Source organism: Heterodontus francisci, chromosome 2 (genome assembly GCF_036365525.1).
Source record: "Heterodontus francisci isolate sHetFra1 chromosome 2, sHetFra1.hap1, whole genome shotgun sequence".
Lineage (NCBI taxonomy): Eukaryota > Metazoa > Chordata > Chondrichthyes > Heterodontiformes > Heterodontidae > Heterodontus > Heterodontus francisci.
This window is the reverse complement of record NC_090372.1, coordinates 227,076,631-227,090,537: the sequence shown is the minus strand read 5'-3', so window position 1 is coordinate 227,090,537 and position 13,907 is coordinate 227,076,631. Positions and strand designations below refer to the sequence as shown.

At 47.5% G+C, this 13,907-nt stretch overlaps 1 protein-coding gene across 1 annotated transcript in view; it reads right to left on the bottom strand.

The window, feature by feature from the left end:
- Positions 1 to 2,820: 2,820 nt before the first annotated feature.
- LOC137380502 (nuclear receptor-binding protein-like) overlaps positions 2,821 to 13,907 on the bottom strand; it is a 113,957-nt gene continuing 102,870 nt past the window's right edge. The window contains exon 6 of the mRNA XM_068052410.1: positions 2,821 to 2,874. Coding sequence (XP_067908511.1) covers positions 2,850 to 2,874 — 25 coding nt within the window. The 3' untranslated portion in view covers positions 2,821 to 2,849. The remainder of the gene's footprint in view (positions 2,875 to 13,907) is intronic.

Here is a 13,907-nt window from a genome sequence, read left to right as displayed (position 1 = left end):
TTGAACGCATGTGAGAGCAGCAGGGAGAAGAAGATCCCAAACAGTGTAGGTGCGAGAACAAAGCCCTGTTTCACGCCACTCAGGATAGGAAAGGGGTCTGATGAGGCACCGCTATGCTGAATTGTGCCTTTCAGATTGTCATGGAATGAGGTGATGATACTTAGTAGCTTTGGTGGACATCCAATCTTTTCTAGTAGTCTGAAGAGATCACGTCTGCTGATGAGGTCAAAGGCTTTGGTGAGATCAATGAAAGCAACGTAGAGGGGCATCTGTTGTTCACGGCATTTCTCCTGTCGCTGGCAAAGGGAGAACAGCATGTCAATGGTGGATCTCTCTGCACGAAAGCCACACTGTGCCTCGGGGTAGACACGCTCAGCCAGCTTCTGGAGCCTGGTTAAAGTGACTCGAGCGAAGACTTTCCCCACTATGCTGAGCAAGGAGATTCCACGGTAGTTGTTGCTGCACCCCTTTGGACCCCACCAGGAAGGCCGAGAGGGGGGTTTTTGACGCTTGGGCAACTCACAACCTCCATACATCCGCCCAGGCATGCGCCATGGCGAGGTCACTCCATAGTCGCCTCACAGTGACCAAAACAACATGGAAGGCAGCAGTTACGGGTTATAAGTCCAGCTCAATTGGCATAGAGATTGGGCGCCACGGGTTGCCTTAGTCGGTGGGAGAGGTCATCGCACCTCACTGGACAGCTACCGCCCGCTTCAAACCGGGCAGCCCCCGATCAGTAAGGTTCTGTCCCGCCATAGTCTACCTGCTTCAATGGGTGCTTGGAGCTCAGGGTCATTGCCTGACAAGTGGACTGTAACACCGCACCAAACAGCACGGCAAAAAAAAGGGAAGAAGGTACCAGCCCTTCGTTTTGCAAGCTGGAACGTCAGAACTATGTGTCCTGGCCTGTCGGAAGACCTTACACAAATCAACGATTCTCGGAAAACCGCCACCATTAACGAGCTCAGTAGACTCAATGTAGACATTGCAGCACTTCAGGAGACACGCCTCCCTGCGTGTGGATCTCTAACAGAGCAAGACTACACCTTCTTCTGGCAGGGTAGGGATCCTGAAGAACCAAGACAGCATGGAGTGGGCTTCACCATCAGAAACTCTTTGCTCAGCATGATAGAGCCTCCCTCAAATAGCTCGGAATGCATGCTGCCCATCCGACTGTTCACCGCCTCTGGTCCAGTACACCTACTCAGCATCTACGCTCCAACACTCTGCTCCCCACCTGACGCTAAAGACCAGTTCTACGAGGAACTCCATAATATCATTAGTAGCATCCCCAATACCAAACATCTGTTCCTACTGGGGGACTTTAATGCCAGGGTTGAGGCCGACCATGACTCATGGCCCTCCTGCCTTGGGTGCTATGGTATTGGAAGGATGAATGAGAATGGACAGAGACTGCTTGAATTGTGTACCTATCATAACCTCTGCATCACCAACTCGTTCTTTCACACTAAACCCTGTCACCAGGTTTCTTGGAGGCACCCAAGATCACATCGTTGGCACCAGCTAGACCTCATCGTCACAAGGCAAGCCTCTTTAAACAGCGTTCAAATCACACGCAGCTTCCACAGTGCGGACTGCGACACCGACCACTCCCTGGTGTGCAGCAAGGTTAGCCTCAAACCAAAGAAGTTGCATCATTCCAAGCAGAAGGGCCGCCCGGACATCAACACAAGCAGAATTTCTCACCCACAGCTGTTACATAAATTTCTAAATTCACTTGAAAAAGCCCTTTAAAACACTCCTACAGGGGATGCAGGGACCAAGTGGGCCCACATCAGAGACGCCATCTATGACTCAGCAATGACCACCTGTGGCAAACGTGAGAAGCAGAATGCAGACTGGTTTCAATCTCACTTTGAAGAGCTGGAACCTGTCATAGCCGCTAAGCGCATCGCACTGCTGAACTACAAGAAAGCCCCCTGCGAGTTAACATCCATAGCACTTAAAGCAGCCAGAAGCACTGCACAAAGAACAGCCAGGCGCTGCGCAAATGACTACTGGCAACACCTACACAGTCATATTCAGCTGGCCTCAGACACCGGAAACATCAGAGGAATGTATGATGGCATTAAGAGAGCTTTTGGGCCAGCCATCAAGAAGATCGTCCCCCTCAAATCTAAATCAAGGGACACAATCACTGACCAATACAAGCAAATGGACCGCTGGGTGGAGCACTACCTAGAACTGTACTCCAGGGAGAATGTTGTCACTGAGACTGCCCTCAATGCAGCCCAGCCTCTACCAGTCATGGATGAGCTGGACGTACAGCCAACAAAATCGGAACTCAGTGATGCCATTGATTCTCTAGCCAGCGGAAAAGCCCCTGGGAAGGACGGCATTACCTCTGAAATAATCAAGAGTGTCCAGCCTGCTATACTTTCAGCTCTCTACGAACTGCTTTGCCTGTGCTGGGATGAGGGAGCAGTACCACAGGACATGCGCAATGCCAATATCATCACCCTCTATAAAAACAAGGGTGACCGCGGTGACTGCAACTTACTGTCCCACCTATTTTAGTACCATCTGCAAATTTGGCTATAGTACCTTCTATCCCTGCATCCAAGTCATTAATATAGATTGTAAATAGTTGGGGCCCGAGGACCGAACCCTGTGGCACCCCACTAGTTACATCTTGCCAACCAGAAAAGAACCCATTTAATCTGACTCTCTGTTTTCTGTTGGTTAGTCAATCCTCTATCCAAGCTAATAAATTGCCCCTAACCCCATATGATCTTACCTTGTGTGTTAGCCTCTTGTGCGGCACCTTCTCAAATGCCTTCTGGAAGTCCAGATAAACTACATCTACAGGATTCCCATTATCCACTTTACTTGTTACAGCTTTGAAGAACTCTAGCAAATTAGTCAAACACAATTTACCCTTCATAAAACCATGCTGACTCAGATGGATTGCTTTTTGACTTTCTAAATGTCCTGTTATTACTTCCTTAATAATGGATTCTAACAATTTACCAACGACAGATGTTAAACTAACTGGTCTCTCGTTTACTACCTTCTGCCTCCCTCCCTTTTTGAATAAGGGCATTATATTAACATTTTTCCAATCCACTGGAACTTTTCCCGCATCCAGGGAATTTTGGAATATTATAACCAATGGATCCACTATCTCCATGGCCACTTCCTTTAAGACCCTAGGATGTAGGCCATCAGGCCCTGGGGACTTGTCTGCCTTCAATCCCAATAGTTTGCTCAGTACTTTTTCGCTAGTGATGATGATTGTTCTAAGTTCCTCCCTTTCTATAACCTCTGCATTACCTGTTACTATTAGGATAGTACTAGTGTCCTCCACTGTGAAAACTGAGGCGAAATACTGATTTAGTGTCTCCGCCATTTCTGTGTTCCCCATTATTAACTCCCCAGCCTCATCCTCCAAGGGACCAACATTCACTTTAGCTACTCTCTTCCCTTTTATATACTTATAGAAGCTTTTGCTATCTGTTTGTATATTTTGCGCTAGTTTTCTTTCATAATTTACCGTGGCTCTTTTTATTACTTTTTTAGTAACCCTTTGTTGATCTTTAAAAGTTTCCCAATCTTCCAGCCTGCCACTGGCCTTTGCAACATGATATGCCTTAGATTTTGTCTTTATGTTATCCTTAACTTCCTTGCTCAGTCATGGATGTTTTTTCCCTTTCCTAGAATCTTTCTTCCTCTCTGGAATATATTTTAGTTGGGAGGAATTGAATATCTCCTTAAACATCTGCCACTGCTCATCAACTGTCCTACCTTGTAGTCTCCCTGCCCAGTCCACGAGGGCCAAATCAGTCCTCATGCTATATAATTACCTTCGTTTAACTCCAGAACGCTCCTGTGGGACTCCAGCTTCTCACCCTCAAACTGAATTTGAAATTCTAGCATGCTATGATCACTCTTCCCTAGAGGATCCTTAACTATGAGATCATTAATTAATCCCACCTCATTACACAATACCAAATCTAGAATAGCCTGCTCCCTGGTTGGTTCCACAACATATTGCTCCAAAAAACAATCTCTAATACATTCAATGAACTCTCCCTCGAGGCTACCCTTGCCAATTTGACTAATCCAGTCTATATGCATATTAAAATCACCCATGATCATTGCCAACTCACGCCTCATACCTTTTTAGTTTCCTTTATTAAGATTCAGGACCCTAGTCTCAGAATCAAATACGTCACTCTCCATCTTGATGAAGAATTCTATCATATTATGGTCGCTTATCCCCAAGGGGTCTCGCACAACTAGATTGTCAATTATTCCTCTCTCATTACACAATACCCAGTCTAGAATGGCCTGTTCTCTCGTTGGTTCCTCAACGCATTGGTCCAGAAAACCATCCCGTATACACTTCATGAATTCCTCCTCTATGGTTTTGTGACTAATTTGATTTGCCCAATCTATATGCAGATTAAAGTCACCCATAATTACAGATGTTCCTTTATCGCATGCATCTCTAATTTCCTGTTTAATGCCATTCCCAATATCACCACGACAGTTTGGGGGTCTATATACAACCCCACTAACGTTTTTTGCCCCTTAGTCTTTCTCAGTTCTATCCATACAGCTTCCATATTGTCAGAGCTAATATCTTTTCTCACTATTGCGTTAATTTCCTCTTTAACCAGCAAGGAAACTCCACCGCCTTTTGCTTTTTGTCTGTCCTTCCTAAATACTGAATATCCCTGGATGTTCATTTCCCATCCCTGGTCACCCTGCAGCCATGTCTCTGTAATCCCGACTATATCATACCCATTTACATCTATTTGCGCGATTAATTCATCCACTTTATTGTGAATGCTCTGCGCGTTAAGGCACAAAGCCTAAAGGCTTGTCTTTTTAACATTACTTGTCCCTTCCCACTATTTTTCACTGTGGCCCTGTTTGATTCTGGCCCTTGATTTCTCTGCCCATCACTTTTCTTATTCCCCTGTCTTTTGTTCTTGTCTTTGATCCCCCCTCCTCTGACTCCTTGCAAAGGTTCCCATCCTCCTGCCATTTTAGTTTAAACCTTCCCCAACCACTCTAGCAAATACTCCCCCAAGGAGATCAGTCCCGGTCCTGCCCAGGTGTAACCCGTCCAATTTGTACTGGTCCCACCTCCCCCAGAAACGGTCCCTCTGTCCCAGGAATCTAATGTCCCAATGTCCCAACACCGATCGCTGGGAAACTCTACTACAAACCTTCCTCCAGCCCAAAAAACATCATTAACCACTACTCTTTGTTTCCTGTCACTCAGCCAATTCTGTATCTATGTTGCGACAGTCCCTTTTATTCCATGAGCTTCATGTTTGTTCACAAGTCTGTTGTGTGGCACTGTATCAAATAACTTTTGAAAGTCCATGTACACCACATCAACAGCATTGCCCTCATCAACCCTCTCTGTTACCTCCTCAAAAAACTCCAGCAAGTTACTGAAACATGATTTTACCTAGAAATCCATGCTGGCTTTCCTTAATTAACTCCATGTGACTATTGATTTTGTCCTGAATTATTTTTTCCAGAAGAGAAACAGAAAGAGAGAGACAGACAGACAGAGAAAGAGAGAGACAGACAGACAGAGACAGGGAGAGAGAAAGACAGAGAGAAAGACAGCCAGAGAGAGAGAAACAGAGAGACAGAGACAGAGAGACAGAGACAGACAGACAGAGACTGAGACCAGGTGTATCCTAGGATGCTATGGGTAGCAAGGGAGGAGATTGCTGGGGCCCTGGCAGAGATTTTTGTATCATCGTTAGCCACGGGTGAGGTACCGGAAGACTGGAGGATAGCTAATGTTGTGCCTTTATTTAAGAAGGGCAGAAGGGATCAGCCAGGGAACTACAGGCCGGTGAGCCTTACATCAGTGGTGGGAAAGTTATTGGAAGGGATTCTGAGAGACAGGATTTATATGCATTTGGAAAGGCATGGTCTGATTAGGGATAGTCAGCATGGCTTTGTGCGTGGGAAATCATGTCTCACAAATTTGAGGAGGTGACCAAGAGGATTGACGAGGGCTGGGCGATGGACGTTGTCTACATGGACTTTAGCAAGGCCTTTGACAAGGTCCCGCATGGTAGGCTGGTCCAGAAGGTTCGAACACATGGAATCCAGGGTGAGCTAGCAAATTGGATACACAATTGGCTTGGTGATAGGAGGCAGAGGGTGGTAGTGGAGGGTTGTTTTTCAGATTGGAGGCCAGTGACCAGTGGTGTGCCGCAGGGATCGGTGCTGGGCCCTCTGTTGTTTGTCATATATATTAATGACTTGGATGTGAATGTAGGGGGCATGATTAGTAAGTTTGCAGGTGACACCAAAATTGGTGGTATAGTGGACAGTGAAGAAGGTTGTCTAAGGTTACAACAGGATATAGATCAACTGGGAAAGTGGGCAAGGGAGTGACAAATGGAATTTAATGCAGACAAGTGTGAAGTGATGCAGCTGAAGATGGTTGGGCGAGGACACTACCCTGAGGAACTCCTGTAGTGATGTCCTGGAGCTCAGATGATTGACCTCCAACAACCACAACCATCTTCCTTTGCGCCAGGTATGACTCCAACCAGCAGAGAGTTTTCCCTCTGATTCCCATTGACCTCAGTTTTGCTAGGGCTCCTTGATGCCATACTCGGTCAAATGCTGCCTTGATGTCAAGGGCAGTCACTCTCACCTCACCTCTTGAGTTCAGCTCTTTTGTCCATGTTTGAACCGAGGCTGTACAAAGAACAAAGAACAGTACAGCACAGGAACAGGCCATTTGGCCCTCCAAGCCTGCACCGATCTTGATGCCTGCCAAAACTAAAACCTTCTGCACTTCCAGGAACCATATCCCTCTATTCCCATCCTATTCATGTATTTGTCAAGATGCCTCTTAAATGTCTCTATCGTACCTGCTTCCACCACCTCCCCTGGCAGCAAGTTCCAGGCACTCACCACCCTCTGTGTAAAGAACTTGCCTCGCACATCCCCTCTAAACTTTGCCCCTCTCACCTTAAACCTATGTCCCCTAGTAACTGACTCTTCCACCCTGGGAAAAAGCTTCTGACTATCCACTCTGTCCATGCCACTCATAACTTTGTAAACCTCTATCATGTCGCCCCTCCACCTCCGTCGTTCCAGTGAAAACAATCCGAGTTTATCCAACCTCTCCTCATAGCTAATGCCCTCCAGACCAGGCAACATCCTGGTAAACCTCCTCTGTACCCTCTCCAAAGCCTCCACGTCCTTCTGGTAGTGTGGCGACCAGAATTGCACACAATATTCTAAGTGTGGCCTAACTAAGGTTCTGTACAGCTGCAACATGACTTGCCAGTTTTTATACTCTATGCCCCGACCGATAAAGGCAAGCATGCCGTATGCCTTCTTGACTACCTTATCCACCTGCGTTGCCACTTTCAGTGACCTGTGGACATGTACGCCCAGATCTCTCTGCCTGTCAATACTCCTAATGGTTCTGCCATTTACTGTATACTTCCCACCTGCATTAGATCTTCCAAAATGCATTACCTCACATTTGTCCAGATTAAACTCCATCTGCCATTTCTCCGCCCAAGTCTCCAACCGATCTATATCCTGCTGTATCCTCTGACAATCCTCATCACCATCCGCAACTCCACCAACCTTTGTGTCGTCCGCAAACTTACTAATCAGACCAGCTCCATTTTCCTCCAAATCATTTATATATACTACAAACAGCAAAGGTCCCAGCACTGATCCCTGCGGAACACCACTAGTCACATCCCTCCATTCAGAAAAGCACCCTTCCACTGCTACCCTCTGTCTTCTATGACAGAGCCAGTTCTGTATCCAACTTGCCAGCTCACCTCTGATCCCGTGTGACTTCACCTTTTGTACCGGTCTGCCATGAGGGACCTTGTCAAAGGTTTACTGTTATGAGGTCAGGAGCTGAGTGGCCCTGGCAGACTCAAACTGAGCGTCACTGAGCAGGTTATTGCTAAGCAAGTGCCGCTTGATGGCACTGTTGATGACACCTTCCATCACTTGACTGATGATTGAGAGTAGGCTGATGGGGCGTTAATTGGCCGGGTTGGACGCGTCCTGCTTTTTGTGTAAGGCCATGTCTGGGCAATTGTCCACATTGCAGGGTAGATGCCAGTGTTGTAGCTGTAATGGAACAGCTTGGCTGGGGGCGTGGAAAGTTCTGGTGCACAGGACTTCAGTACTATTGCCGGAATATTGTCAGGACCCATAGCTTTTGCAGTATCCAGTGCCTTCAGTCATTTCTTGATATCACGTGGAGTGAATCGAATTGGCTGAAGACTGACATCTGTGATGCTGGGGACTCCAGGAGGAGGCCGAGATGGATCATCAACTCGGCACTTCTGGCTGATGATTGTCAGGTATGCCTGGTGCTGCTCCTGACATGCCCTCCTGCACTCTTCATTGAACCAGGGTTGGTCTCCCGGCCTGATGGTAATGGTAGAGTGGGGGATATGCTGGGCCATGAGGTTACAGATTGTGGTTGAGTACAATTCTGCTGCTGCTGATGGCCCACAGCGCCTCATGGATGCCCAGTTTTGCATTGCTAAATCGGTTCAGACCTGATGCCATGAGACTTCATGAGGTCCGGAGTCGATGTTGAGGACTCCCAGGGCAACTCCCTCCCTACTGTATACCACTGTCCTGCCACCTCTGGTGGGTCTGTCCTGCCGGTGGGACAGGACATACCCGGGGATGGTGATGGCAGTGTCTGGGACATTCTCTGTAAGGTATGATTCCGTGAGTATGACAATGTCAGGCTGTTGCTTGACTAGTCTGTGGGACAGCTCTCCCAACTTTGGCACAAGCCCCCAGATGTTAGTAAGGAGGACTTTGCAGGGTCAACAGGGCTGGGTTTGCCGTTGTCGTTTCCGGTATCTAGGTTGATGCCGGGTGGTCCGTCCGGTTTCATTCCTTTTTATTGACTTTGTGGTGGTTGGATACAACTGAGTGTCTTGCTAGGCCATTTCAGAGGGCATGTAAGAGTTAACCACATTGCTGTGGGTCTGGAGTCACATGTAGGCCAGACCAGGTAAGGACGGCAGATTTCCTTCCCTAAAGGACATTAGTGAACCAGATGGGATTTTACAACAATCAACTGTTTTAGACTAGTTTTTTAACTGAATTCATATTCCAGCTTCTGCTGTGGTGGGATTCGAACCCATGTCCCCAGAGCAATACCCTGGGTCTCTGGGTTACTAGTCCAGTGATATTATCACTGCGCCACCGCCTCCTTGACATCCATGAGTCTCTAGATTTGGCCGTCTCACCCTTTTTCTTTGTGGGAACATGTTTACTCTGAACCCCTTGAATCTCCCCTTTGAATGCCTCCCACTGCTCTGACACTGATTTACGTTCAAGTAGCTGTTTCCAGTCCACTTTCACTAAATCACTCCTCAGTTCAGTAAAATTGGCCTTGCCCCAATTGAGAACTCTAACTCCTGTTTATCTCTGTCCTTTTCCATAATTATGTTAAAATTGACTGAATTATGATCACTATCACCAAACTGCTCTCCTACTGCCACTCTTTCCACCTGTCCATCTTCATTTCCTAAAACTAAGTCGAAAACTGCACCCTCTCTTGTTGGACTTGCTACATACTGGTCAAAAAAGTTCTCTTGAATGCATCTCAAGAATTTTGCTCCCTCAATTGCTTTCACATTAAAACTATCCCAGTTAATATTGGGGTAATTAAAATCCCCTACTATTACTGCCCTAGACAGAAAGAGACAAAGACAGAGACCGACAGACAGACAGACAGAGACAGAGAGGGAGGAGTGAAGAACAGGCGGAAGGAGGGGGTGAAGCACAGGCAGAGGGAGGGGGTGACGCACAGGAGGGGCTGTGAAGAACAGGCCGAGGGAGGGGGTGAAGAACAGGCGGAGGGAGGGGATGAGGAACAGGCAGAGGGAGGGGATGAGGAACAGGCAGAGGGAGGGGATGAGGAACAGGCAGAGTGTAGGGTGAGGAACAGGCGGAGTGTAGGGGTTGAGGAACAGGCGGAGTGTAGGGGTTGAGGAACAGGCGGAGTGTCGGGGTTGAGGAACAGGCGGAGTGCAGGGGTTGAGGAACAGGTGGAGTGTAGGGGTTGAGGAACAGGCGTAGTGTAGGGGTTGAGGAACAGGCAAAAGAACAAAGAACAAAGAAAATTACAGCACAGGAACAGGCCCTTCGGCCCTCCAAGCCTGCGCCGATCCAGATCCTCTATCTAAACATGTCGCCTATTTTCTAAGGGTCTGTATCTCTTTGCTTCCTGCCCATTCATGTATCTGTCCAGATACATCTTAAAAGACGCTATCGTGCCCGCATCTACCACCTCCGCTGGCAACGCGTTCCAGGCACCCACCACCCTCTGCGTAAAGAACTTTCCACGCATATCCCCCCTAAACTTTTCCCCTCTCACTTTGAACTCGTGTCCCCTAGTAATTGAATCCCCCACTCTGGGAAAAAGCTTCTTGCTATCCACCCTGTCTATACCTCTCATGATTTTGTACACCTCACTCAGGTCCCCCCTCAACCTCTGTCTTTCTAATGAAAATAATCCTATTCTACTCAACCTCTCTTCATAGCTAGCGCCCTCCATACCAGGCAACATCCTGGTGAACCTCCTCTGCACCCTCTCCAAAGCATCCACATCCTTTTGGTAATGTGGCGACCAGAACTGCACGCAGTATTCCAAATGTGGCCGAACCAAAGTCTTATACAACTGTAACATGACCTGCCAACCCTTGTACTCAATACCTCGTCCGATGAAGGAAAGCATGCCGTATGCCTTCTTGACCACTCTCTTGACCTGCGTTGCCACCTTCAGGGAACAATGGACCTGAACACCCAAATCTCTGTGCATCAATTTTCCCCAGGACTTTTCCATTTACTGTATAGTTCACTCTTGAATTGGATCTTCCAAAATGCATCACCTCGCATTTGCCCTGATTGAACTCCATCTGCCATTTCTCTGCCCAACTCTCCAATCTATCTATATTCTGCTGTATTCTCTGACAGTCCCCTTCACTATTCATTGCAGCAGCTTTTTCGGGAGCAGAGAGTGCGAGCGAGTGAGCAGCTGGGAAGCTTTTTCGGGAGCAGAGAGTGCGAGCGAGTGAGCAGCTGGGAAGGTCAGTTTGAAAGTAAACTTAATCTCCTTTTGTTTTCGGCGGAGGCCAGGGGGCTGCTGGGTAAGTAAAACACTATATATTTGGGCGGTTTCTGAACCCGAGACACCACACTTGTAGTGTCTCCCACCCGCCCTCCTCCTCGAACCAAAAAAAAGGACTCGGTGGGGTGTATATAAGGTAAGGCTTTTCTATTTCTCTGGTTTTATCGTGATTGGGAAAAACTTTTCGTTCCTTTTTCATTTAACTAAGTTAAGCTTAAGATTAAAAATGGCAGGAGATCTCAGACCCGTGACATGCTCCTCTTGCTCAATGTGGGAGCTCAGGGACATGGCTGATGTCCCTGACTCCTTCACGTGCAGGAAGTGTGTCCAACTGCAGCTCTTGTTAGACCGCATGACGGCTCTCGAGCTGCGGATGGACTCACTTTGGAGCATGCGCGATGCTGAGGAGGTCGTGGATAGCACGTTTAGTGAATTGGTCACACCGCAGATTAGGATTGCTGAGGGAGAAAGGAATGGGTGACCAAAAGGCAGAGAAAGAGCAGGAAGGCAGCGCAGGAGTCCCCTGCGGTCATCTCCCTCCAAAACAAGTATACCGTTTTGGATACTGTTGAGGGAGATGGCTCACCAGGGGAAGGCAGCAGTAGCCAGGTTCATGGCACCGTGGCTGGCTCTGCTGTTGAGAAGGGCGGGAAAAAGAGTGGAAGGGCTATAGTCGTAGGGGATTCGATTGTAAGGGGAGTAGATAGACGGTTCTGTGGTCGAAAACGAGACTCCCGAATGGTATGTCGCCTCCCAGGTGCACGGGTCAGGGATGTCTCAGATCGGCTGCAGAACATTCTAAAGGGGGAGGGTGAACAGCCAGTTGTCATTGTGCACATAGGCACCAATGATATAGGTAAAAAACGGGATGAGGTCCTACAAGCAGAATTTAGGGAGTGAGGAGCCAAGTTAAAAAGTAGGACCTCAGAGGTAGTAATCTCAGGATTACTACCAGTGCCACGTGATAGTCAGAGTAAAAATGAAAGAATAGTCAGGATGAATGCGTGGCTTGAGAGATGGTGCAGGAGGGAGGGGTTCAGATTTTTGGGACATTGGGACCGGTTCTGGGGGAGGTGGGACTATTACAAATTGGACGGTCTACACCTGGGCCGGACTAGAACCAATGTCCTTGGGGGTGCTTTTGCTAACGCTGTTGGGGAGGGTTTAAACTAATGTGGCAGGGGGATGGGAACCAAATGAGGAGGTCAGTTGACAGTAAGGAGGTAGTAACAAAAGCCTGTAAGGAACTAGATAATGAAGTCAGTGTGACGAAGGGGAAGAGCAGGCAGGGAGCAGATGATGAATGTAAAGGGACTGGTGGTCTGAGGTGCATTTGTTTTAATGCAAGAAGTGTAGTAGGTAAGGCAGATGAACTTAGGGCTTGGATTAGTACCTGGGAGTATGATGTTATTGTTATTACTGAGACTTGGTTGAGGGAAGGGTATGATTGGCAACTAAATATCCCAGGATACCGATGGTTCAGGCAGGATAGAGAGGGAGGTAAAAGGGGTGGAGGAGTTGCATTACTGGTCAAAGAGGATATCACAGCTGTGCTGAAGGAAGGCACTATGGAGGACTCGAGCAGTGAGGCAATATGGGCCGAACTCAGAAATAGGAAGGGTGCGGTAACAATGTTGGGGCTGTACTACAGGCCTCCCAACAGCGAGCGTGAGATAGAGGTACAAATATGTAAACAGATTATGGAAAGATGTAGGAGCAACAGGGTGGTGGTGATAGGAGATTTTAATTTTCCCAACATTGACTGGGATTCACTTAGTGTTAGAGGTCTAGATGGAGCAGAATTTGTAAGGAGCATCCAGGAGGGTTTTCTAGAGCAGTATGTAAATAGTCCAACTCGGGAAGGGGCCATACTGGACCTGGTGTTGGGGAATGAGCCCGGCCAGGTGGTTGAAGTTTCAGTAGGGGACTACTTTGGGAATAGTGATCACAATTCCGTAAGCTTTAAAATACTCATGGACAAAGACGAAAGTGGTCCTAAAGGAAGAGTGCTAAATTGGGGGAAGGCCAACTATACCAAAATTCGGCAGGAGCTGGGGAATGTAGATTGGGAGCAGCTGTTTGAATGTAAATCCACATGTGATATGTGGGAGGCTTTTAAAGAGAGGTTGATTAGCGTGCAGGAGAGACATGTTCCTGTGAAAATGAGGGATAGAAATGGCAAGATTAGGGAACCATGGATGACAGGTGAAATTGTGAGACTAGCTAAGAAGAAAAAGGAAGCATACATAAGGTCTAGGCGGCTGATGAAAGACGAAGCTTTGAAAGAATATCGGGAATGTAGGACCAATCTGAAACGAGGAATTAATAGGGCTAAAAGGGGTCATGAAATATCTTTAGCAAACAGAGTTAAAGAAAATCCCAAAGCCTTTTATTCATATATAAGGAGAAAGAGGGTAACTAGAGAAAGGATTGGCCCACTCAAGGACAAAGGAGGAATGTTATGCTTGGACTCAGAGAAAATGGGTGAGATTCTAAACGAGTACTTTGCATCGGTATTCACCGAGGAGAGGGACATGACGGATGTTGAGGTTAGGAACAGATGTTTGATTACTCTAGGTCAAGTCGGCATAAGGAGGGAGGAAGTGTTGGGTATTCTAAAGGGCATTAAGGTGGACAAGTCCCCAGGTCCGGATGGGATCTATCCCAGGTTACTGAGGGAAGCGAGAGAGGAAATAGCTGGGGCCTTAACAGATATCTTTGCAGCATCCTTAAACACGGGTGAGGTCCCGGAGGACTA